General features: G+C 30.1%; 12 protein-coding genes across 12 annotated transcripts; 7 read left to right on the top strand and 5 right to left on the bottom strand.

The window, feature by feature from the left end:
- The first annotated feature begins 325 nt into the window (after positions 1–325).
- BX663DRAFT_457161 (POT family-domain-containing protein) lies at positions 326–2398 on the top strand. Its single transcript, XM_051523876.1, has 2 exons — positions 326–669; positions 764–2398. Exons 1-2 carry the CDS (start codon positions 399–401, stop codon positions 2224–2226), a joined length of 1734 nt encoding a protein of 577 aa, XP_051381078.1. The 5' UTR covers positions 326–398; the 3' UTR covers positions 2227–2398.
- Positions 2399–3401: 1003 nt separating this feature from the next.
- On the bottom strand, positions 3402–4805 carry BX663DRAFT_514886 (mitochondrial carrier domain-containing protein). The gene is made up of 5 exons (XM_051528358.1): positions 4649–4805; positions 4257–4552; positions 4088–4194; positions 3861–4032; positions 3402–3776 (listed from the first exon to the last, which is right to left on the bottom strand). Exons 1-5 carry the CDS (start codon positions 4684–4686, stop codon positions 3469–3471), a joined length of 921 nt encoding a protein of 306 aa, XP_051381079.1. The 5' UTR covers positions 4687–4805; the 3' UTR covers positions 3402–3468.
- Positions 4806–6094: 1289 nt separating this feature from the next.
- Positions 6095–6914, top strand: BX663DRAFT_399804 (Fcf1-domain-containing protein; the record flags this gene model as incomplete). The annotated part of the gene is made up of 3 exons (XM_051522202.1): positions 6095–6173; positions 6290–6379; positions 6454–6914. Coding segments are annotated over 3 exons (630 nt in total), but the record flags the coding sequence as incomplete, so codon positions are not given.
- Positions 6915–7004: 90 nt separating this feature from the next.
- Positions 7005–9562, bottom strand: BX663DRAFT_111999 (uncharacterized protein). The gene is made up of 6 exons (XM_051521492.1): positions 9332–9562; positions 8982–9256; positions 8735–8843; positions 8194–8677; positions 8008–8130; positions 7005–7942 (listed from the first exon to the last, which is right to left on the bottom strand). Exons 1-6 carry the CDS (start codon positions 9455–9457, stop codon positions 7041–7043), a joined length of 2019 nt encoding a protein of 672 aa, XP_051381081.1. The 5' UTR covers positions 9458–9562; the 3' UTR covers positions 7005–7040.
- A 30-nt stretch (positions 9563–9592) lies between these two features.
- On the bottom strand, positions 9593–11375 carry BX663DRAFT_514900 (uncharacterized protein). The gene is made up of 6 exons (XM_051528359.1): positions 11009–11375; positions 10800–10919; positions 10540–10725; positions 10397–10480; positions 9887–10325; positions 9593–9813 (listed from the first exon to the last, which is right to left on the bottom strand). The coding sequence occupies exons 1-6, from the start codon at positions 11284–11286 to the stop codon at positions 9658–9660; spliced, it is 1263 nt and encodes a 420-aa protein (XP_051381082.1). The 5' UTR covers positions 11287–11375; the 3' UTR covers positions 9593–9657.
- A 385-nt stretch (positions 11376–11760) lies between these two features.
- On the top strand, positions 11761–12771 carry BX663DRAFT_112057 (uncharacterized protein). Its single transcript, XM_051521494.1, has 4 exons — positions 11761–12215; positions 12280–12389; positions 12449–12457; positions 12538–12771. Exons 1-4 carry the CDS (start codon positions 11798–11800, stop codon positions 12547–12549), a joined length of 549 nt encoding a protein of 182 aa, XP_051381083.1. The 5' UTR covers positions 11761–11797; the 3' UTR covers positions 12550–12771.
- Positions 12615–14499, top strand: BX663DRAFT_112054 (uncharacterized protein). The gene is made up of 6 exons (XM_051521493.1): positions 12615–12724; positions 12787–12982; positions 13053–13275; positions 13363–14015; positions 14073–14164; positions 14224–14499. The coding sequence occupies exons 2-6, from the start codon at positions 12865–12867 to the stop codon at positions 14272–14274; spliced, it is 1137 nt and encodes a 378-aa protein (XP_051381084.1). The 5' UTR covers positions 12615–12724; positions 12787–12864; the 3' UTR covers positions 14275–14499.
- Positions 14500–14673: 174 nt separating this feature from the next.
- On the top strand, positions 14674–15634 carry BX663DRAFT_475474 (uncharacterized protein; the record flags this gene model as incomplete). Its single annotated transcript, XM_051524242.1, has 3 exons — positions 14674–15074; positions 15179–15322; positions 15378–15634. Exons 1-3 carry the CDS (start codon positions 15005–15007, stop codon positions 15632–15634), a joined length of 471 nt encoding a protein of 156 aa, XP_051381085.1. The 5' UTR covers positions 14674–15004.
- Positions 15635–15873: 239 nt separating this feature from the next.
- On the top strand, positions 15874–17101 carry BX663DRAFT_514909 (ribosomal protein S9/S16-domain-containing protein). The gene is made up of 3 exons (XM_051528360.1): positions 15874–16691; positions 16767–16847; positions 16916–17101. Exons 1-3 carry the CDS (start codon positions 15941–15943, stop codon positions 17005–17007), a joined length of 924 nt encoding a protein of 307 aa, XP_051381086.1. The 5' UTR covers positions 15874–15940; the 3' UTR covers positions 17008–17101.
- A 66-nt stretch (positions 17102–17167) lies between these two features.
- Positions 17168–18684, top strand: BX663DRAFT_437706 (uncharacterized protein; the record flags this gene model as incomplete). Its single annotated transcript, XM_051523243.1, has 4 exons — positions 17168–17246; positions 17347–18392; positions 18468–18566; positions 18622–18684. 4 exons carry the CDS (start codon positions 17168–17170, stop codon positions 18682–18684), a joined length of 1287 nt encoding a protein of 428 aa, XP_051381087.1.
- A 125-nt stretch (positions 18685–18809) lies between these two features.
- Positions 18810–19590, bottom strand: BX663DRAFT_437981 (uncharacterized protein; the record flags this gene model as incomplete). Its single annotated transcript, XM_051523258.1, has 2 exons — positions 18810–19336; positions 19425–19590. The coding sequence occupies 2 exons, from the start codon at positions 19588–19590 to the stop codon at positions 18810–18812; spliced, it is 693 nt and encodes a 230-aa protein (XP_051381088.1).
- Positions 19591–19961: 371 nt separating this feature from the next.
- BX663DRAFT_514912 (Rft protein-domain-containing protein) lies at positions 19962–21984 on the bottom strand. The gene is made up of 4 exons (XM_051528361.1): positions 21207–21984; positions 20941–21095; positions 20186–20882; positions 19962–20086 (listed from the first exon to the last, which is right to left on the bottom strand). The coding sequence occupies exons 1-4, from the start codon at positions 21899–21901 to the stop codon at positions 20029–20031; spliced, it is 1605 nt and encodes a 534-aa protein (XP_051381089.1). The 5' UTR covers positions 21902–21984; the 3' UTR covers positions 19962–20028.
- Between the last annotated feature and the right edge of the window lie 541 nt (positions 21985–22525).

Raw genomic sequence — 22525 nt, forward strand, 5'->3', positions numbered from 1 at the left:
TAGGATATAAATTATTTACCCAGTTTTAGTTTTTTTTGACAGATAACTTGATCGATTATTGTATAATTTTCGTGTAACATGTCAACTATTAAGCTCTCTGTAAGTGTTGAAGTACAAAATGATTATCACGTTTTTTTTCTTTTTCTTTTTCTTTTTTTTTTTTCACTTAATGAAATTTGATCTGTAACAGAACTAGAACAAATTGTTTTTTTTATTTAAAATAATGAAACATTATAATATCTTTTCTAAACGGAGAACTAAAAAGCAAAATTTTGTTTTGTATATATAATCCCTTATACTCCTTTTTTTTTTTTTTTTTTTTTTTCTTTAAAAAAATTAATTTATATCTTATTTCATTTCCGTTTATACATTAAAATATACCTTTCTCTACGACCATTATGGAGGACGAGAAAAAGAGTACTATATTAGAATCAACAACAATAAGTTATGAAGACAATATAACCAGCGATGCTCATTCTTATACAGCTGAAAGTCAAATAGCCGGCCCCGAACCGACAGAAGAAGAGTGGAAAGAATTGCCTGAAGTTTCTGATACAATTCCAAAAGCAGCATTTTTAGTTATTTTAATTGAATTTTGTGAACGATTCACTTATAATGGTTTGAGTGGTCCTTTCCAAAATTATATTCAAAATCCTGCTCCTCCTTCATGTAATTATCTTATTTAGTAGCTATATATATATATACATCGATAAACAGTTTTTTTTAATACATGTATTATTTTCCTTTTTTTAATATTTTGTAGATCCCGCAGAATTACCAGGTGCTCTAAATAGAGGTCAACAAGCAGCTACTGCTTTAACTACCTTTTTCCAATTCTGGTGTTATATCACCCCAGTGTTAGGCGCTATTATCGCTGATCAATTCTGGGGTAAATACATTACTATCCTTGTATTTGCTGTCATTTACTGTATTGGTCTTATTATCCTTACTCTCACCTCTATTCCCAAAGCTATTGCCAATGGCAGTGCTTTCCCTGGTCTTGTAGTTGCCATTATTATTATTGGTCTTGGTACGGGTGGTATTAAATCTAATGTATCACCTCTTGTTGCTGAGCAATATCGTAGTAAGTCCGCCTATGTGAAGACACTTAAAAATGGTAAACGCGTTATCGTTACTCCTCAAGCTACATACCAAAAGATTTTCAATTACTTTTATTGGAGTATTAATGTCGGTTCCCTCTCTGCTATTGCAACTACGGAATTAGAAAAGAATGTTGGTTTCTGGCCTGCTTATTTGTTACCTACTCTTATGTTTGTTCCTTGTATTATTATTGTTATTCTTGGTCGTAAACAATATGTTCAATCTCCTCCTCGTGGATCTGTCTTTATTGAAGTCGGTAGACTCTTTTGGCTTTCTTTCAAGGTGAAAGGTGGCCTTGAAGCTTGTAAACCTTCTAATATGGCTATTGATCATCCTGAGTTAATGTCTAAAGTCACTTGGGATGATATTTTTGTTGATGAATTAAGGCGTGCCTTGAAGGCATGTGTTGTCTTCTGTTGGTTCCCTATTTATTGGTTATGTTACAATCAAATGACTAATAACTTAGTTTCTATGGCTGCCACTATGATAACTGGTAATGTCCCTAACGATATTATGCAGAACATCGATCCTATTGCCTTGATTATCTTGATTCCTATTATGGATAACTTTTTATATCCTTTACTTAGAAGATTGAATATTCCTTTGCGTCCCATTGCTCGTATTACCTTAGGCTTCTTCTTTGCTGCTGCTTCCATGGGATATACTGCTGGTATTCAAGCCAAAATTTATAGATCCCCCCCTTATTATGACCATCCTGAAGGCAGAGAAAACTGGATCTCTGCTGCTTATTTAATTCCCTCCTATATTTTGATTGCTATTTCTGAAATTTTTGCTTCTATTACGGGTATGGAATATGCTTATAAAAAGGCTCCTCAATCTATGAAATCTATTGTTATGGCTCTTTACTTGCTTACTAGTTGCTTCGCTTCCATTCTTGGTTTTGCCTTGGTTTCAGTTGCCGTAGATCCTAAACTAACTTGGATGTATCTTGGTATTTGTATTGCAATGCTTGTTTGTACTATTCTCTTCTGGATTTGTCATCATAAGGCTGATGCACGCGATGCTGAAGAAGATGCCATTCAGCGTGATATTAAACCATCTCCCAAACGTAAGAGTGATGAAGAGGAAGTTGTAGTTGAATATAATGCTGAAAAGACAGCTTAAATTTTATATCAAAGCAAATTCAATTTCATTACATTATTCCTTTTTTTTTGTAAATAGTAATTTTACATTCTTTTTTTTATTATTTAGACATTTATATTATTAACTTCCCTTTTGTACTATTCATTTTTTAACATATAAATGTATATATCCTATATATTGTTATTATTTCTCCTATTCAAAAACAAATAAATATATATACATATTTATAAAATTATAAGAAACTTTAAGAGTTTTAAGATAATTAATATAGTAAAGCCAATTTTCTTTATGTTATATAATTAGCTGTTATGCAACATTGCAAAAAAGATTAAGCAATAAATATATTTTACTCCAGTATTATATAATACTGAAAAAAAAAAAATCAGAAGAAAATATTTATTGATTGCCATTTAATTGAAGCGATTAATTGAAGGTTTGTCGTTTACTCAATATTCTATCGATTGCTCTTTAAACAATTATTAAAAGGTTTTCCCAGCTTTGTCTATTCATGTTTAACATGTAAGTGCCTTCTTCTTCTTCTCTCTCTCTCTCTTTCTCCCTTCCTCTTTTAGTTTCATGTAAATTTCGTATATTTGGTATTCTAGTTTATTGCTCAAATGAGGTTTTGTGAAGGATGGATATCTATCTTCTCTGTCAAACCCAATGAGCAACTTTAAATGTTACTGTTGGACAACTAATTATTAATGCCCTGGGGGTAATAATATCGTATTGGATATTTGTGCTTAAATTATATTATCATGTGATTATTTATTTATTTACTACAATTGCAAATAATATCCTGAAGAAAAACATTAATACGTTCTTTTAATACTCATTCTAAGAGGGTCTTTACCAGTATAAGAACAGCACTTTATTAAGATAGTGCTTAATGTGTGTGTGTGTGTTTATCTTTATAACTCATTCTCTTTGCGAAATACATATATCAGTATATGTATATGGAAGAAATAACTGTCAGATAATCTATATTATGGCTCTCTTTATTATAATTGATACACATGACTAACATATATAAAATACATGTATATTACAAATGTATGCTTTGACATGCTTACGTAAAAAAAAAAAAAGTGTATATACAGTACACAACTAATAAAATCTCTTTCTTTTAATCCACTACAGCCTATAATAATAAAGTAAAGAATACGGTTTATATATAATGAAGCCTATTTTGTGTATAATAATAGGGTATTTATTTACAATAAATATTTATGTATCTTTTCTTTTCTTTTTTTTTTCTCTTTTTTAATTTTTTTTCAAATCATCTAATTTTTTAACAATCATTTCATATGTTAGAATTGTCATTGCCGAAGAAGGTACTGTTCTAACTAAATTTGTTGATAGACCTTTATAAAATCCTCGAATACCTTCTTCTTTGGACATGACTCGAATAGCATGCAGAATACCTTTATATTTGTATGGTTTTTTTGTTTGATTCTGTAAACGAGTTCGAATCACTTCATGTGGATATGTCGCAAGACTTGCAGCCATTTTTGAAAGTGACGAAGCTAGTAAAATGGCAGAGGACCCTGACGAAACATGATGATCCACATCTATATAAGAACAAAATAACTTGTTCAATTTATCTTTTTATTTTTTTGTATATATGTGTGTATATATATATTATGTATACATACTGAATACAATCTTTAGCTTTTCATATAAAGGAAACTGAACAGCAACATGACTAATACCAAAAAGTGATGGTCCTAAACCTTTATAAAATCCTCTAAATCCTTCCACTTCTGCAATTGTTATAAATGCATGTAAAGTATTTTTATATCTATATGCTGTCCATTCACTTTGAGTCTAAAAAAAATTAATTGTCTTGATCCTAGCTGTTATTTTTATGTATACACATTACCATAAGTCTAGTTTTTATTACCCACAAAGGGTTAGTTAATATCGTAGATGCTGCTCCCGCCGACATAGCAGAACTAATATGCAATAGCCATTCTTTATTATGTCCTACTATAAATAAATAATATTATTGATATTCACATGCATTTTTTTTTTAACTCTTCAATAAATACCTAATCTATCAGCCCAATGATTTTTACAATAATCATAAGCAGTGAAATAAATTGCCCAAGTAGGCAGATAGCCTAATATTGTTGGTCCTAAACCTCTATATAACCCACGAATACCCTCTTCTTGCCAAATTCTACTCAAAGTACCTATAGTACCTTTATATAGTTTTTCTCCAGGTAAAGCAACACTTTGATTTTGTAACCGGGTCTTTGCTACATCTAATGGACATGTTACGATAGACGAAACAATGCCAGCGCCAGCGCCTGCAATAGAATGCTTCAAATTTTCATGACTTTGACTGATACACACACGCAAAAAAAAAAAAAAAAAAAAAAAAAAATTAAAAATAAAAAGTCAATAACCTATATAAATCATCATTATTATTTATACTTACGCAAACTGTCTCCACCAGTTATTAAATGTTATAGTCATACTGATCTTTATCTCAATAGAAATTATATAATTAAACTTATTCCCCTCCTTTTTATTATAATAATAATAATCAAGTCTATTCTGGTATACAAAATATAAGAAAATAGCAAAAAAAAAAAAAAAAAATGAAAAATGAAAAAAAAAATGATGAGAGAGAAAAAAGAAAGACAAGTTTCGAATTTATTCCTTCTTCCTCTAGTTTAACTTTTGTTGTTTATTTGAATTCGAGATTTAAATAAAAGTTGTTTTTTTGTCTTAAAGGCAAAAGAAGAAAATAAAATAAAATAAAATAAAAAGTGGGGGATTAAAGTAAAAATTTACCCATTGACACAAACAATAACCAATCAAATATGACACTTGTAACGTCACTTTTTTTTTATTTATTTATAATATACATCAAAAAAAAAAATGAAAAGCCAGACTTGAGTATATTATTTCTTCTATATGAATGGAATACGTTAAAAGAAAAAAGTCAAAAAAAGCCAGTTTTAAGCACAGCTAATAGATAATCTTTTTCTATTCATCAAGATCGTATATTGATCAGCTATCTAGAGTAATTGACCGAAAATAAAGATAGAAGCCTTTTTCGGGTTCAATAGTCAAAAAAAAAAAGGGATGCATATTGTGAACATTATAGTGTAAAGCAAGTTGGATATTAGAGATTGAGTTATAAATCAGGCAAGATAAATAGATTCAGCTAGTGTAAGAACCAATAATTGCTTCAAAAGGAAAGAGAATAAAAGATCTTCAACTATTTAAGGCATATGCCGTCAATTATATGCATATAAAAGAAAAAGACAGTAATCGTCGAAATCACTAATATAAAGGCTATTGTGCCCAAGCTTTATCATAGATAATCACTAAAAGATGTGGTAAACTGCTGAGAGCAATTTGGATAGGGCTAAAAGTTTGTATTCTCCTAGGGAAGAAATAGATAAGCAGATCTACTGGGATTCTCTAGATAAAAGGTACAGAGTATTTTTGAGAGTTTTCTTGCTCAATAATAGTACAACAGGATCAAAAGATGAACATAAAAACATTTCCATAATAAAAAGTTCTTCATCAGTTTCCCTAATTTGTTCCTTTTTAATTTGTCCGAATTAAACTATCAATTATGCTATAATCTTGATTATGAGAAATGCCTTTATTTTGGCTTAATTCGACTGAAACACTCGATATAATCATTCTTATCTGCACTTTCTCTATTTATCCGTATTTTTATCAACAACAATAGCTTATACATATGAAATTGTTAATTTATAAACTTTTTTTTTTTTTTATGAACCTACTCGATAAAGGAGAAAAAAAAAATTTAAGACACCAGCAGCCATTAAAAAAATAAATCAACGTCATCTGGTTTTAAAAAGAAAAAAATATTTTTTTTTATCGATTTCTTTCACTAATGACAAAAGAATCGCGAACTAATAAAAAGATCGTACATACTTATTCAATTGGTTTTGGATTTAGACCACCATATCAAATACTATGTAAATATCATTACTATTAAATATAAGATCTTTGTACTAATTTACGTCTTTTTTTTTTTTTTTTTTTTTTTTTTTTTTTTTTTTTTTTTTTTTTTTTTTTTTTTTTTTTGTTCCAGTGGATGGAGAGTTTTGCAAGGTAGCTTTGGATAGAAAGATTTATTTAAAGGATGCACTTCCAAGCTTAATGTTTGCTCCAACTCGTTTACGTAATATATATATATATATATGTATATGTATGTGTGTGGATACAGTAGTTTTTATTAATTTTCTTTAACTATAGTTGTTACCGAATGTATTTTAAATGAACTAAAATCAAAAGGACATGATCATACCAGTGCTTACATTTTAGCTAAAAAATTTGAAACTCGTAAATGTTCTCATAAAGAACAGCCCGTTTCTAGTTATCAATGTATTCGAGAAGCAGTAGGCGACGATAATAAACATCACCTTTCTATTGCAACACAAAATCCTAAATTAAAGGATAGATTAAGAAAGATACCGGGTGTTCCAATCATCTATGTTAATGTTAAACACCAAAGATTAGGCATTGAGCCTATGACGGATAGGTCAAAACAAGTCATGAAACAGCATGAACTAGAAAAGACACAACCTGTAGATAAAATGACTTTGCAACTAAAGAGAAAGGTGCTAGCTAATGAAGGAGATGAGCATCAACAAAAACCTAAACCAAAGAAGAGGAAAGTAAAAGGTGTCAATCCTTTAGCAATGAAGAAAAAGAAAAAGAAGACTCCTCCCCCACCAAAGAAGAAGAAGGATAATAATGACAATAAATAGCAAGAAATGATTAGAAAACAAGCAATAAACTTAGAATACATAAAAAAATGTACTTATTTGTAAATAAATTTATTAACGACGATTTTCATTGACACGAGAAAACGCGAATACGCCAATAATAACAACACCTAAGAATGCAATTGCTGCTGGTAATATTAATTCTTGAGGAATACCAGCCACTGTATTCGCTTCAGTCTCTTTCTTTCTATTTGATTTATTATTTTCTTCATCTACTTTGATAGTTTTCTTCTTCTTCATATTTGGCTTTATATCCTCAGCATGATTGCTGCTTTCTGTAATTTCAATAGTAGGCATTATTGCCGTCCTACTAACTTCAATAGGCTCTGTAACGACAACAGATTCCTCTATCTTGGTGCTTGTAACTATCGTTTCATTTTCTTTTTTTTCAGTTTTATCATGAATAAATAATTTAACACGATCCTGTCCCATTTTACGAGCCAACTTAACAGCATCTAATACATCAGCATCGGAAGTAATTAAAACTTGATCATTTTCATCGTCCAAATAAGAAATATTTAGCCATGATTCTACAGGTAATTGTGCATCTTCTATAGTATCACTTATATTAGCCATGTGTTCAGTCATTATTTTTTGATGTACACAGTCTAAAAGAGCAGAATAACTGTTATAAGTAGATGCAAATCGATGTGTTCTTCCTTTGCTGGTTGTGAATTTGAAAGAAAAAACGTCTTCTTCCCCTTTAGATAATATTCTGTAGTCTTCAGACATGGAAGAGCGATTATCGTCATTGTTAGCAACCATACTAGCTGATTCATTAGGTGTGATTTCAGAGAATCCTTGAAGTTGAGATAGTGAAGTTGAAGGCTCAGGAGATATAGCGCGATTAATTATATTATTACTATTATGTGAAGAGAGTGGATCTGATAATTGTGATCCTGATTCAGGATTTTCTGTAACTCCAAAACTATCCCAAAATCTGCCCCACATTGGACCTAAAAACCAATAGATGTAAACAATTATATATAAATGTATATAGATATATAATTTGCATTTTTACCTTCACCATCATTGCCTTGAATACTGTTAATTTGTTCTAATGTAGCATAAGTTAACTTTAAAACGTCAACAATGCCAACCACATCCCCATCTTCAATGATTGGAAGGTTAAGGTAATGCCCGTCTTAAAAATAAAGAAGTAAATAAACGTGCCCTTTTTTTTTTTTTTTTCTTTTTCTCCTTTTACCATGCATTTTCCTTAAAGCATCCATGATTGTCATCTGAGGTGAAGCAGTATCAGGATGTGGTGTCATGACACGTACAACAGAACAATTTTCCGGGTTTAAACCTGCAGCAATAACACGCAATACAATATCTTTTGTTGTAAAGATACCAGCTAAACCTTCTCGATCTGCCACCAAGACTGCCGTTGTACGATATTCTTTCATCATACGTGCAACATCACGTACATTTGTCTTTACATTTACTTCAGCAGGAGGTAAACCATCCAATACCGTACTTAAATCAGGACATTCCATTTTATCACGTAATGCTTCCATATATTGAACTAATTGAATAGGTGAATTGCTCCATTCCTTCTCCACACCTTCTAACGCATCATAAAGTTTACGAGAAGAACCAAAGGCTCTTTCCATTTTATCAAGTGCTTCATACAAACATTTTGTTATATCTAATAAACCAAAGATATCACCTTCTTCATTACAAACAGGCTATTTACATACAGAATGATTAACATAATGAACTAGATGACTATCATTGTATGTTACCAAATGACGAAATCCTCGAGAAACCATCAAATTAAGAGCATCAGTAGCAGAAGTATCAGAAGTGACGCACATAGGACCCTTTGTCATAATATGAGCAACCGTAGTATCTCTGTGATATAGTCAAAAAAATAAATAAATAAAATAAAATAAAAATAAAATAAAAATAAAAGACTTAAAAATCGATAGATCCTAGTATTTCCCCTTTCCCTTTCCCTTTCTCCCTCTCCTTTTTTATTTTTTTCAATACCTTGCGTCCAAGGATTCAGCTACAACTCGATATGCAAGATCTTTAGCAGTGAAGATACCACTCAAATGATCATCTTCATCTACCACAAGAACACAGTCACTTCTTTTAGCTGCCATTAACTGAGACGCTTCAATCACCAACATATTATCTTTTACAGTCAAAGCTTGAGCAGGACGAAGAGCTGAAACGGTACCCGCTATCTTACGTGTCTGACGAATTCTTTTTGAGCCCGACTTCTTTTTTGAAAGTTCGGTTTCTAACTTTTTTCTAATAGCCTAAATAAGAATAATAATAAAAAAGAACTTGTTTATCTAACAACTTGTATTGTTTTATTCTTTTTTTATATTTACTTCATCTCTTTTAGTTTGTCTTTGTCTACTACCATTTGCGGAATCAATAGTTAAAGTTGAACTATTATCATTACGATGATGAGAGACGGCTGAAGGGATTCTCGTGCTTGATCTTTTTAAGGACATTTAGAACTTTTAAAGGAAAAGAAAAAAACCAATAATAATAACAAAAATAAAAAATAAAAATCGCTTTGTTGTAATGCAGCCCCCCTCCCTCTCCTTTCAACCCCCCTCCCTCCCTCACACTCATATAAATTAATTCGGTAAGCACTGACGTTACACAGTCTCTATTTTATTTTATTTATTTTTTTTTTTTCATTTTTTGTTTAGGGATCAATTTTTCTATTCTTATCCATAAAGAAGGCAATTGTTTCATCAGTGATTTTACTCTTTCTTTCTTGGAAGTCAGCAACAAACTTTTGTAAAACTTCAATACAGATTTTCTTTAATTCGCCTGTCATTAATTCGCCTGATTTATATGACTATAAACTAGAGTGTTAACATCACATCCTTATCATATATGCATACTTTTTTTTTTTTTTTTAAAAAACTTACATCATGAATCTTTTTCAATTCTTCATCGTCTTCCAAAAAGAAAGAAAGGTATTGATAAGCAACATCAACGTCAGGATTACCACCGTTAGCTCTATGTTCTTCAATAGTAGCTCCACCACCTGAAAAGGCGTGCTTATTAATCTTATTCTTAATTTGTTTAGGAGTATCACTCATGAAAATAGCTGATGTATCTAATGAAGCACTCATCTTTGTTTGAGGGCCTTGAAGAGCAGGGAAGAACTTTGCATGAATAAGAGATGGCTTAAGATATTTCAATCTCTTTGCAACATCACGAGTTAAACGGAAATAGGGATCTTGATCAATAGCACAAGGAATCAAACAAGGAATATCCTTCTTTTCACCAAAAATTTGAGGGAAAGAGTTTGAAAATGAAGGTGCAGCTTGAACACTAACAAAGTGTGCCTTACCAATATTGTCGCTATTTACACGAAGAAAAAGAAAACATTAACAAAGAAAAATCCCTCTTTCCCCCCTTTTTTTTTTGTTTACCTATCATTGAACCCAAAAGTAGCTTTAGATTGAGAAAGTGTAATACAGCGAGAAATTTTAACTACATTACGATAAAATGCACCACTAAATTGCATATTAATAAATATGTTTTTTTTTATATCAGTTTGTTTTTTTTTGTTTACCCAACATTATCAAAATTGGAGAAAATAAATGTCTTTTCAGGCTTAAAACCGCAAGCAATAATATCCTTTGCATTTTCATAAGCAAATTGTTGGCACATTTCAACTGTCAAATTAGGTTTGAATAAAAATTTCTCATCATCTGTCAATTGAATAACAATAGGTACATCAAAAACGTCTTGAAGCCATCTATTATACAAAAAAAAAAAAAAAATGAATATATTGTCTTCTTCCTTTTCTCATCTCATCAACATCTCACTTACTGACAAAAGATGAAAGGAACCATATGGCCCAAGTGCATAGAAGAACTAGAAGGACCACGGCCGGTATACAAAAAGAAAGGCTTTTTTTGCTCATAACGATCGAGAATGACATTAAGCTCTCTAAAAAAAAATGACAAGAATTAGATAATTTTCGCGATAAAAAATTTTTTATTTTTTTTTTCACTCTTTCTCATTAACATGCAATTTACCTATGAGAGAAGAAAGTGCCTCTTCTTAAAAAGATGTGAGGTCTACGTCCAGTTAATTTTTCAAAACGTTCTAATAAAGCATCATCGATATGTCTAGTACCAAATTGCTCAATAAGCTTGTTATAATCAATAGCTTGTTGAACACCGTCTACAATAGCGCCTTCAACTTCCCAAGGTGTGACGTTTTGTGCAGCAACTTTAGGTGCATCCACAGGAGCAACCTTAACGGCTTCTCCTTCTAATTTCAAATTCTGGACGTCTTTACTCAAATCAGCCATCCTTTTTTATTTTAAAATTATAAAAGAGAGAAAAAAAAAAAGGGAAATGAAAATTAATAGAACTATTATCTAATACATATTAATCCCCGACAACATATACTTATTGCAATAGTAGTAAGTGGCTTAAAAAAAAAAAAAGAGAAATACAATCAATAAAAGTAGAAATACTGAATCCTGTTATAATAATAAGCACTTAGATTTGCTTCTGCTATTTCTACTACTACTACTACTATCTATAGACAAAAATAAATAAAGAAGTTGAATTTCAACAGTAAAAATTTCGCCTGTTTTTTTTTAATGATAATCATAGTATGAAGAAAATAAAAAGACATGATAGCTTTTAATATTATTAGATATGATTAACATCTTTAACATTGGTTGTGCCTAAAGAATCAAGCCAAAAAAAAAAAAACGGACATTCAAATATTAAATAAAAAAAAAAAAAAAGCGTTCTTAATTTCATTTTCTGTTCCCCTTATTTTTTTTTTTCCCATTTTCTTACGAATAAAAAATGAACATTGACAACACTAAAAATGAAAATGGACAAGTAATCAAAAGAAAATCAGACGTGGATACATCAGATATCACACGAAGAGTAAAGTCTCGTATTAAAACAAATCAATCACCACGAATTCCAGTACGTTCAACTATCGCAAGCCGATCAACAGAAAATGCAAAAAGAGCATCGATCACTTCTTCTATTGATTCTTCTACAAGTACAAGTTCATCAGTTACATCGAGTCATACAGTTCGTAATCAACAAAGAAATAAATCACCTGGTTTAGCTTCGTCAAGAAATCTGAAACGATTTAAAGCAGATGCTTCCTCTAAAGTAACAGCCAAGAGTTTACCCAAAGCTATACCTTCTTGGGATACAAAAGGATATTTAAATAAACTTCAAAGTCAACTGAATGAACAAGATGAAGAAAGTGAGATTCTATTTTTTTTTTCAATGTTTATAAAATAATAGTGTTATTGATATATTTTTCTCAGTTAGTGAAATTGAAAAGCTTCAAAATGATTTACAATCAAGTGTTGAAAGTAAAGAGTCTTTATTACGAGAAGCAAAAGAAAAAGTAATTGAACTTGAAGATAACTTGAAGGTAAAGAGAAATAACGTATTGGATTTCTTTCATTTTTTGACTTGCTTTTTTCCTGTTAGATAAACCAAGTAAGATATGAAGAAGAAATAAATCGTGCAAAGCAGAAATTTATATTAAAAAATAAATCTTTACTTGATGAAAACGTAAGAATTCGATCTAGTTTATCCACTTTTGAAGCACAACTTGAAACACATCAACAACACTATACAGCGACTATAAATTCCTTTAGTATTGAAAAGAAAGAAAATGAGAACTTGATATTAGCAAAACAAAAACTTGAATCAGAATTTAAAGAAATCGATCAATTTTTAAACGCAAAACGAGAGCAAAAAGAGGTAAAGAACAAGTAGTGTAGTCATTAAAAAAACCATTTATTTATTTTATTATATTTATAAAGAATCTTTCTGCGAGTGTAAATAATTATAATGAAGAGTGTAAGAGACTTGATGAAGTTGAAGAAGAAAAACATAAATATATGGCAATGCTTGAACGTCAATTACTAGAGGATGAAAGAAAGCGAAGAAGCTATCACGATAAACTTCAAGAATTAAAGGGCAATATTAGAGTATTCTGTCGTGTTCGTCCTGCTTTAGGTAACATGTCTATAATCAAAAAAAAAAAGTAGTAGTATTCATTTCTTACCTGTTCCTTTATATATGATAGATACAAAAAAAGACGTGGCATCTATAAGATATTTTGGTGAAGATAATGAAAGTATAGAACTTGTCGAAAAAATGTCTTCTACGCTAGGAAATGTAACAACCAAAACACATACATTTACCTTTGATAGAGTATTTTCTCCAGAATCTACGCAAAAGGAATGTTATGAAGAAATAGAACAGCTTGTCCAATCTTCTCTAGATGGTTTTCATGTATCTATTTTTGCGTAAGTTTTTTTTTTTCTTTTCTTTTTCTTTTCAAAATAAAGTATTCGATTCATTTAATTAAACAATGTCATCTTTCTCCCCTTTAGATATGGTCAAACTGGTAGTGGTAAAACCTATACCATGCAAGGTCCTTCTTTATCAAATGAAGAAACGACTGGTATGATTCCTCGTGCCGTAAGTCAAATATATGATGTTGCTCAAAAGCTAAATCAATTTGGCTGGAAATATACAATGGAAGGACAATTTTTAGAAATATATAATGAAGTGATTCATGATTTACTTGGAGACACTTTTAATTATGGCAAAATTAAACATGAAATTCATCATGATAGTGGAACAGGCAAGACGTCAGTTACAAATATGACTCGTGTTCAACTTGATTCTCCTGCCAAGTTGAAAATGATGCTTAAAAAAGCGACACAAAACCGTGCCACAGGTGCTACAAATTTAAATGAAAGATCTTCTCGTAGTCATAGTGTATTTACCTTACGACTTAATGGATATAATGAAGTGACAGGTGAGACTACAGAGGGTGTCTTGAATTTAATTGATTTAGCTGGTTCAGAAAGATTAGCTGTTTCTGGATCAGTGGGTGATCGTCTTCGTGAAACTCAAGCGATTAATAAAAGTTTAAGTTGCCTTGGTGATGTAATCCAAGCTCTTGTGAACAAAAAGAATGATAATGGATTTGTACCCTATCGAAATTCAAAGCTAACCTATTTACTTCAAAATTCACTAGGTAATATAAATATATATATACGAAAAAAAAAAAAACTAAGATTGTACTTTATTTTAGGAGGTAACTGTAAAACATTAATGTTTGTTAATATGTCTCCTTTAGTTGAACACTTTGGTGAAAGCCTTTGTTCTTTAAGATTTGCACAAAAGGTAAAGACATTATTTGTATATTTATATAATCTACAAATTACTTATTTTTGTCTCCATAGGTCAACAATTGTAGAGTACCTACTGCTAAGAAAATAAACAGTAAAAACTAAGTCACATACACACATATCTATATAACTACAAGCAATCATTATCCTATTTTAAATCTATGCACATCATTTTCAAAAAAAAAAGAAAAGAATACTTATTTATATCATTTTAATACTACATTTATAAGATGATAAAGACACAATTACAAGATATGTAATTTATTAGTTATATGTGAATATATTAAAAGACCCTTTTTTTTTTAAATATAAATATATGCTTACTTGCAGACAAGCTCATGCAAAATGATAAAAGGAACCATAAATTGTCAGTTAACGAGTGATGAATAAAAAAAAAAACATTCCCCCTCTCTTTCCAGTTATTATTATTATTACTTTGGGGTTTCAATAATTGTTAAAGCTCAGCTTTTTTTTTCTTTTTTTGAATACTGCATATTTTATTTTTTTCTCTCTCTCTCTTTCTCTTTCTACTTTTATATGATATCTACTACTTGTTTTACTTTAGCCAAACAAGCAATGATTCATAGATGGAATCAGCCATTATCCCGCTTAGTATTACCATATACAACTAAACGCTTTTATAAATTAAGTGTTGGGTCTGTTAAAAAGGGACAAATTGTACAATATAAAGATAAAGCTTGGAAAGTATTGACAAGAGACCATGTATCAACTGGTAGAGGCGGTGCTATAGTTAAGGTACTGTTAGCGAACCCTTTATTATTATTATTATATATAAAAGAAAAGAATCAGTATTAAAAAGAGTTGACATATAAAGATGGAATTACAAGATATCTTGTCAAATGTCAAAGCAAATGAGCGCTTTAAATCTGGGGATAGTTTAGAAAGTATGTATATATCAAGTGTCTATCACCTTTTTGAATATAACCAACATGACTCTCACTCTCACTCTCACTTTCACTTTTCTTTTCTTCCTTTTTAAAAAAAAAAGTCTTGAACTTGTCTGAAGAAGCATATCAATACTTGTATTCAGAAGGTAATAAAGTGCATTTATTGAATCTTGAAAGCTTTGAAGAAATAGAGATGGATATGTCAAGATGTGAAGGAGGAGAACGATCGGTTAATATGTTAGAAGGTATGGTGAATATATAGATGCACAAAGAGACTATGATTGTTTATTCTATTTTCAGATTCGATGCCTGTTACTGTCAGTTTCTTAACAACCCCTGAAAATGGTAGACAGCCTTGCATTTTCAAGTTGCCTTCAAATTATACATTTACCGTTCAATCCGTCATTAATCGTGCTGGACAAGCTGCAAAAGGCACTGTTTACAAATCTGCCGTTTTAACAAATGGTGCTAAACTTCAAGTACCTGAATTTGTAAATGAAGGTGATAAGATTGTAGTAGATATTGAAGCTATGAAATACGTTAAACGTGAATTATAATAATAATAATAAAGGGTCTAGATGATATATTATGTAATCTTTCACCTTAAGATTATATTATATAATCAAGTTTATCTATATCATTCAATACACACAGCTATTATTAATCTTGAGAAAAAAAAAAATAAAAAAAAAAAAGAATAAAAATTGCGGGGGGTTAAAAAATAGAACCAAAAGACAGAGGATAGAAATAACAATAATTGTTATTATAATAAAAAAACTGTCAAGGGGCCTGATTAAATAAAAGTATCATTTTTTTTTTCTTTTTTTTTTTATACACAAACTTTTGTTAGTAGCATTGCTGAAATGTCTAGAATATTAAAAATAACTCGTGCTTTATCAATAAATACTACAACACAACTTTTTAATCGTCCACTTATATCTTCTGTTTTCACAAAACGAGGGGCATCCACCTATTACCAACATAATCAACAACAAGATGATATTCTTCAATATAGAGATAAACCCGAATCATTATCTTATTTTACAGGCAATTTCAAGTATAACGATCTTTTAATTGAGCTCGATGCACTCTATAAGCAATTTGAAGATTGGAAACCAGAAACAAAGAAAATAGATGCTGAATTACCCTCTGAGTTAGCTGTTGTCAAAGCAACACAGAATGAAATCACGTATTCTTGGAAATCAAAAGACAAGATGTCAGAGCATTTAAGTATTCCTCTCACTACATCACAATGGAGAAAGATTATGGGCCACCTAAACATGCTTGCATCACTTCCTAAACCCTTACCTCCTGCTGTAGCCAACATTTTAGAACCTTATCAACGATTTGATGCTACTAGTCAAGATGTAGGAAACAGCAAGATTCGCACTCTAGATGATATGGGTCGTGCCTTTGCAGTTGGACGTAGAAAGGAATCACGTGCTAATTGTTATCTGGTTGAAGGTGAAGGCAAGATTCTTGTGAATGGTATCGAGTTGAATGACTATTTTCAAAGATTGGTTGACAGAAATGAAGTGACTTTACCATTAGATGTGACAGAGACCAAGGATAAATACAATGCATGGATTCTTGTAAAGGGAGGAGGAAGTACAGGTAAATATATTGAATCTAATACGTCTAGAAGGAAACCAAGCTGATTATTTATTTATTTATTTATTTATTTATAAGGTCAAGCACAGGCTATTAAGCTGGGTCTTGGTAGGGCTTTATTGATTCATAATAGTGAATTGAAGCCTACCTTACGTAAAGGTAAGTTATCACTTTTCTATTTTTATGATTTAAGGTTATTTAATATATTCGTATATATAAAATTATAGCTGGCTGTATTACTCGCGATCCTAGAGTGGTTGAACGTAAGAAAGAAGGTCAAAGAAAGGCTCGTGCAAAGTATACCTGGGTCAAGCGTTAAGGGGGATTTTATTTTATCTCATTATTTGTATAGTTGTTGTATTAAAAAAAAAAAAAATCTAGAAGATATCAATTTTTTTCATTTTCAGATTAGCCTGTCTCTCTTTTTCTTTTTTTTTTTTTTTTTTTTTTTTTTTTTTTGACATAACATAGTAGTTTCAATGTTAATACAATTTCAAAAATTCAAAGACTTATACGACGCTTTATCTGAATTACTTGAGGATAAAGAAAAAAGAGAAGGTGCAATAAAAATAAATAAAAAAAAAAGAAAGGCAAAGTTTGAGTATTTTGTTAATTCCGAGTCTATTTTTATTGTTATTAGACCTTAAATCATGTGGAGCCTCTGTTCATTCTTTATTTGAATCAACACTTGAAGCCATCTTGAAAACAGATACAACTGATTTCGATAGTTTTTTAATAAAAGCAACTGCTCTAACAGATTATTGTAATGAGGCTATATTAATATACCATTTCAAAGATGTTCCTATATACTGGAGACGGATGGTAATGGATGCTGGTTTACTTAAAGTATTGATTCAACTTAAATCCATTTTGAATAATGCAAATAAAGCATTTGATTTTAAAATGTTGGAGCCTCAAGTACAAAGCATTATAAGCGATTTAGATACATGCTCAATTGTAAGTGGATCACCTGGACCTCAACGCCGATCAATGGCCCTTTCTATTCTAAATGAACTTCAAGCTTGGCTTACAAATGGACGATATGAGGATACAGCTCCTGTATTTAAGAAAAGTAAAAAAATGAATTCTAATAAGGAATCGAGTACTGTAGAATTAAACTATCCGATTAAACGTCTTGATGAGCCTCCAAGTTTTGAATCTTTCCTTGAACACTGTAATCAAGATGTACCAACACCTTTTATTATTCCTAGTGGAGTCATTGACCATTGGCCAGCTTTTAATGAACATCCTTGGGGGTCAGTAGAATATCTATTATCCATTGCTGCAGATAGAGTAGTTCCTATTGAAATTGGTAGTCAATATACAGATTCAAACTGGCAACAAACGATGATGCGTTTCTCAGATTTTGTGAATAGACATATTCTGAAACAAGAAAAGGAAAAGGTGCCAGCTTATTTAGCACAACATGATCTATTTTATCAAATACCAAGCTTAGAGAAGGATATTCTTATACCCGATTATTGTTATATTAAACCCAACTTGAACGAATTATATCTCTCTCATGCAGAAGACGTGATTAAGAATGCATGGTTTGGGCCTAAAGGTACTATTTCACCTTTACATCAAGATCCTTATCATAATTTACTTTGTCAAGTGGTTGGAAGTAAATATTTGAGATTAATTTCACCTCAACAAACATCACTTGTTTATCCAAGAGAGGGTTTAATGACAAATACCAGTCAGGTAAATAATAAAAAAAGAAGAAGAATGATAATAAGTATTCAACAATGACTTTTTTTTTTTTTTTTTTCCATTTAGGTTGATGTTGAAGATGTTAATGAGGAACAATTCCCACTTTTCAAAGAAGTTAATTATGTTGAATGTGTATTAAAAGAAGGCGAAGTATTGTATATACCGGTAAGTCCATATGTATTAACAATAGATAAATAAATTAATATCATGTATATATTAGCCAAAATGGTGGCATTTTGTAAAATCATTAGAAACAAGTTTTAGCGTAAGTTTATGGTTTTAAAAATAATAGAAAAATCCAAGAAATAATAAATACAACAATTATTGTTAACGAGGAGTAAAAATAAATATAAATAATTGTAAAGAAGGGAAAGAGAGAGAAAAGAAGAAGGAGAGAGGGGTATTATTTTAGATATCATAAGATAAAGCTTCGATGATTAAATCAATTGCTTCTTCTATACGATCATTAAATTCATTCAGCAAATTAGTTTCAACTAAAGAGAGTTGATTGTAGAGCCATTCAATTTCAAGATTAATTATTTGTGGTTGTACTGCCTTCTTTTCTTGGAAAACATTGATTTGGAAAGGTTTACGCAAGTTCCATTCAACAGTAATTGTTGAAGAAGAATCTAAATTAGGTTGATTATTTTTGATAAATTGAGCGCTTGCTTGACGTAACAGAATAGAAGAAGATTGCTCTGCATTTACAATCAAGCCTAGTTGATGACTTAACTTTTTATTTAAAGACAAGATGGCATCTAATAGAATAGGACCTAGTTGTTCTTCTTTTGTTGCCTTTTTATATTGATTTTGAACTTGAATAAATTCATTAATTTGAGGAATATCTGTTGAAACAAGTGGGTTTATAGATGCTAATAAACTTGCACGCATAAAATTCAAATTACGAGTCATTGATTTTTGAGCTGATTGGCGTCCTGAAAAAAAAAAAGTAAAAATAAAAATAAAATAAAGGTGAGTATGTTGCATTTAAATACATATTGAATCTATCTATATAAAATATACCTTCTATATTATCATAATAAATTGATTTTGGAACATAAGATAATACATCTTCTGTTACGTCAAGCATAACTTGATTTACAATACTTTCATAATATTCTGAAAGACTGTCAGTCAAGAGAAAGCCAATCTCTGTTGACTGTGATAAATGATCAGTAATAGCAGTCATGGGTACCGCATTTACCATAGAAAAGGTAATAATAAAAAACAAGTGAATGAATAACATAAAAGGATTGACAAGGGGAACAAACAAAAAATATGTAATAAAAAGAGAAAAGAAAGGAAAAAAATAAAAAGAAAAAAAAAAAGGACGAAATTTATATTAGTTTAATGAGGAAAGGAAGGAAAAGTCATTCATAATTTGTACTACAGCAACTAATGCTACCACCGCCCATAAACAGACTTTTTTCTATTCTGTCTTCTTTACAATTAAGTAAATTTGACTTGTTTTATTATTTCCCCTTTTTTCTTTCTTTTTTTCTTTCTTTATGCTATCATCATTATTACTGTTGTTTCTATAAAGAAAGTTAACTTGATTTTTTTTTCTTTTTTTTTTTTTTTAAAGTTAGTGAAAATCTTTGTGTTTCCATTAGGGTAGTTACTACAACTACTTTGATTTTTTTATTTTCTTTATTTCATTTATTAACCCTTTTTCTTTCCAAAATCTATAATAAATGCAATTAAAATCTTTTTTCTTTCTTTCTTTTTTTTTTTTTCTTTTTTTCTTTTTCTTTTTTTCTCTTCTTTTTCTTTAAAATACTTACATGACTAAACTAATAAATAAAAAACATATTCCACCAACTGTGATATGCATTACTTTTTGTTTAAATGTGTACCATCCTATATAATTTTTGGACCAATAGGTAACAAACCAAGCCAATACAAATGAGGATAAGGTTACAACATGTGGAAACCATTGATATACAGAAAGTGTAACCTGTTTACTACTCATATAGTTTCGAATATAATACCAACTATAACTAATACGAACACCGAGATTAACCATATTGGCTATCACAAGTCCATTGGCTCCTAACTGTAATATATACATGAAAATAAATCCAGATAACATGAAACAAGTAGAAAAGAATATCATATAATAACTTAATCTTGTCAAGTCTTTTTTACTAGCAACTGCCTGTACAAATCCTTCTGTTATACCATTAATACCCATAAAGGGCACATATATACAATACATCGCTAATACTCCAGGCGCATTCCCTTCTCCTAATGACCATTTTTTACCCACCAAAAGATCAATGAGTGTCGAAGTATAATTAGTTCCAAAACAGATGAATAACAATCCCAATAATACGTGAAATTTAATTAATATCAATAGTACATTGGCTGCCATCTTACAGTCTTCTTTTTTTACTTTCTCTGTAGAAAGTAAGAGTCGAGAAAAGAAGGTTCGTCCAGTTTCTTCTAAAGGTTGAAATAAAATACGTACAATTAAAGATCCTAAAGAAATCATGTTAATATCAAACATATTCATTCATTCTACGCAATTAAAACTAACCATAGTTGACTACAAATGCATAGACTCCTCTATCTTGAACCGAACTTAACACTGAAATCAGCATTTTGTCTCCTTCTGTCAGAATATGTTTCAAGAACGACTGTTTTGTCATTGTTATTCCCAAGTGAAGTAATTGTTTATCAAACCAATATTTCCTATAGTTTACAATTTAATTTAATACATGTACAAGCAGATAATTCTCTGTCTCTGTCTCTCTCTCTCTCTCGTTCCTTTTTTTTTCTTTTCTTTTCTTTTTTCCACTTTACTCATGTCCTTCTTCCTCTACTATTTGATGAGGTAATAGCTTCTGAAATGACTTTTCTTTATATAAAAAAAATCCTAAATAACCCATCATCATAATAAAACCAAATACGAATTGAGCAATAGCAAAGGCCAAAATGCTATATTCTTCATTGCCTGCAAAATAAATGGTCAAGCTAAAGGTGACTAGACATTTGACAATCACTGCTACACCTTCTACAGTAACTCGTAATTGAAAATGAAGATGATTCAATGCTAGTACAAATAAAGGTTCAACTGTCAATTCTAAAAATGAAGCAGCTCCATAAAGCAAGACAGCCATACGATAATAAGGGAAACGGAATGCCTCTTCCTCAGAAATAGTGGATAAATAATAAATACAGGTTAAAAAAGTGATAATAACACCAAAACAGGTTGGAATGTAAGCAAGATTTAAGATAGTTTGAGGCTTTTTACTCGATCGAATTAAAGCAGAACGGAAACCTTCACGAGAAATAAATAAAATAGTAGACGCTAATAGTTCAAGATTAACAGATGCAATGCCAAATGTTGCTTTCGATACATAACGTAATACAATTTGATTTAGTAAAAAAGTTAACATGCGTGATATAAACTGTAATAAAATAAGATAGGATGCTCCCTTTGCTGTAACTGCTAATAAACTCTTTTCATCTTTATTTGTTTCTCTTTTAATGTCCATAGGTATATTGGCTTGTATTTTGGATATATATGTATATATATGTATTTATATATGAATATATAAATAGAATATGCAAATATAAAGAAATGAAATAAATATGTAAAATTTACGTCGTATCATGTTCTTTTTTCTTATGAAAGGTTTCCAAAAATGGTAAATAGGGATTTCTGTCATTAAATCAGATAGAGTAATTTTTATATCAAAAGCCTCTGCAAAAGTAAGCTTTATTTTATAAAGAACCCAAAATTACTGTTTTATTTATAAATAGAAAATAGCTTATAACTTGTTAAATATATTCTAATACAAGTGATTATAAAACAAGACAGTAACCAGGAATTAAGTCATAGAGAAGTGAAACCTAGTAAAAGAAAAAAAAGAAAAAGTAGAGCTTTTTTTTTTTTTTTTTTTTTTTTTTTTTTTTTTTTTTTCAGGGAAATTACGATATCCGAATAAAAATGAGATTATATTTGTATACATATTCATATCGTATTTATGATAACTGTAATTTGAGACAGACTCTAGGCTTTCTTTCTTTCTTTTTTCTTTAAATAAATAAAATTTGATTCGCGAAAAAAAAAAATCGATTTTACTTGCGAAAATCATACTGGTAAAAAAGAAAGTGTG

Source organism: Cokeromyces recurvatus, assembly GCF_025118155.1.
Source record: "Cokeromyces recurvatus strain NRRL 2243 chromosome Unknown BX663scaffold_19, whole genome shotgun sequence".
Classification (NCBI taxonomy): Eukaryota; Fungi; Mucoromycota; class Mucoromycetes; order Mucorales; family Mucoraceae; genus Cokeromyces; species Cokeromyces recurvatus.

Coding starts and splice junctions, on each gene's coding strand:
- BX663DRAFT_457161 (XM_051523876.1), top strand. CDS start 399: ATGGAGGACGAGAAAAAGAGTACTATATTAGAATCAACAACAATAAGT. Junction 670..763: donor AAATCCTGCTCCTCCTTCAT/GTAATTATCTTA, acceptor AATATTTTGTAG/ATCCCGCAGAATTACCAGGT.
- BX663DRAFT_514886 (XM_051528358.1), bottom strand. CDS start 4,686: ATGACTATAACATTTAATAACTGGTGGAGACAGTTTGC. Junction 4,195..4,256: donor TCATTGGGCTGATAGATTAG/GTATTTATTGAA, acceptor ATTTATTTATAG/TAGGACATAATAAAGAATGG. Junction 3,777..3,860: donor AAAGCTAAAGATTGTATTCA/GTATGTATACAT, acceptor GTTCTTATATAG/ATGTGGATCATCATGTTTCG.
- BX663DRAFT_111999 (XM_051521492.1), bottom strand. CDS start 9,457: ATGTCCTTAAAAAGATCAAGCACGAGAATCCCTTCAGCCGTCTCTCAT. Junction 8,131..8,193: donor TGCTTTAAGGAAAATGCATG/GTAAAAGGAGAA, acceptor TTTATTTTTAAG/ACGGGCATTACCTTAACCTT. Junction 7,943..8,007: donor TCAAGGCAATGATGGTGAAG/GTAAAAATGCAA, acceptor ATTGGTTTTTAG/GTCCAATGTGGGGCAGATTT.
- BX663DRAFT_514900 (XM_051528359.1), bottom strand. CDS start 11,286: ATGGCTGATTTGAGTAAAGACGTCCAGAATTTGAAATTAGAAGGAGAA. Junction 10,481..10,539: donor TCCAATTTTGATAATGTTGG/GTAAACAAAAAA, acceptor TATGCAATTTAG/TGGTGCATTTTATCGTAATG. Junction 10,326..10,396: donor ACTTTTGGGTTCAATGATAG/GTAAACAAAAAA, acceptor TCGTGTAAATAG/CGACAATATTGGTAAGGCAC.
- BX663DRAFT_112057 (XM_051521494.1), top strand. CDS start 11,798: ATGAACATTGACAACACTAAAAATGAAAATGGACAAGTAATCAAAAGA. Junction 12,216..12,279: donor GAATGAACAAGATGAAGAAA/GTGAGATTCTAT, acceptor TATTTTTCTCAG/TTAGTGAAATTGAAAAGCTT.
- BX663DRAFT_112054 (XM_051521493.1), top strand. CDS start 12,865: ATGGCAATGCTTGAACGTCAATTACTAGAGGATGAAAGAAAGCGAAGA. Junction 14,016..14,072: donor TTTACTTCAAAATTCACTAG/GTAATATAAATA, acceptor ACTTTATTTTAG/GAGGTAACTGTAAAACATTA. Junction 14,165..14,223: donor CTTTAAGATTTGCACAAAAG/GTAAAGACATTA, acceptor TTGTCTCCATAG/GTCAACAATTGTAGAGTACC.
- BX663DRAFT_514909 (XM_051528360.1), top strand. CDS start 15,941: ATGTCTAGAATATTAAAAATAACTCGTGCTTTATCAATAAATACTACA. Junction 16,692..16,766: donor AAAGGGAGGAGGAAGTACAG/GTAAATATATTG, acceptor TTTATTTATAAG/GTCAAGCACAGGCTATTAAG. Junction 16,848..16,915: donor GAAGCCTACCTTACGTAAAG/GTAAGTTATCAC, acceptor ATAAAATTATAG/CTGGCTGTATTACTCGCGAT.
- BX663DRAFT_514912 (XM_051528361.1), bottom strand. CDS start 21,901: ATGGACATTAAAAGAGAAACAAATAAAGATGAAAAGAGTTTATTAGCA. Junction 21,096..21,206: donor GTAGAGGAAGAAGGACATGA/GTAAAGTGGAAA, acceptor TGTAAACTATAG/GAAATATTGGTTTGATAAAC. Junction 20,087..20,185: donor TTATTTATTAGTTTAGTCAT/GTAAGTATTTTA, acceptor CATTTATTATAG/ATTTTGGAAAGAAAAAGGGT.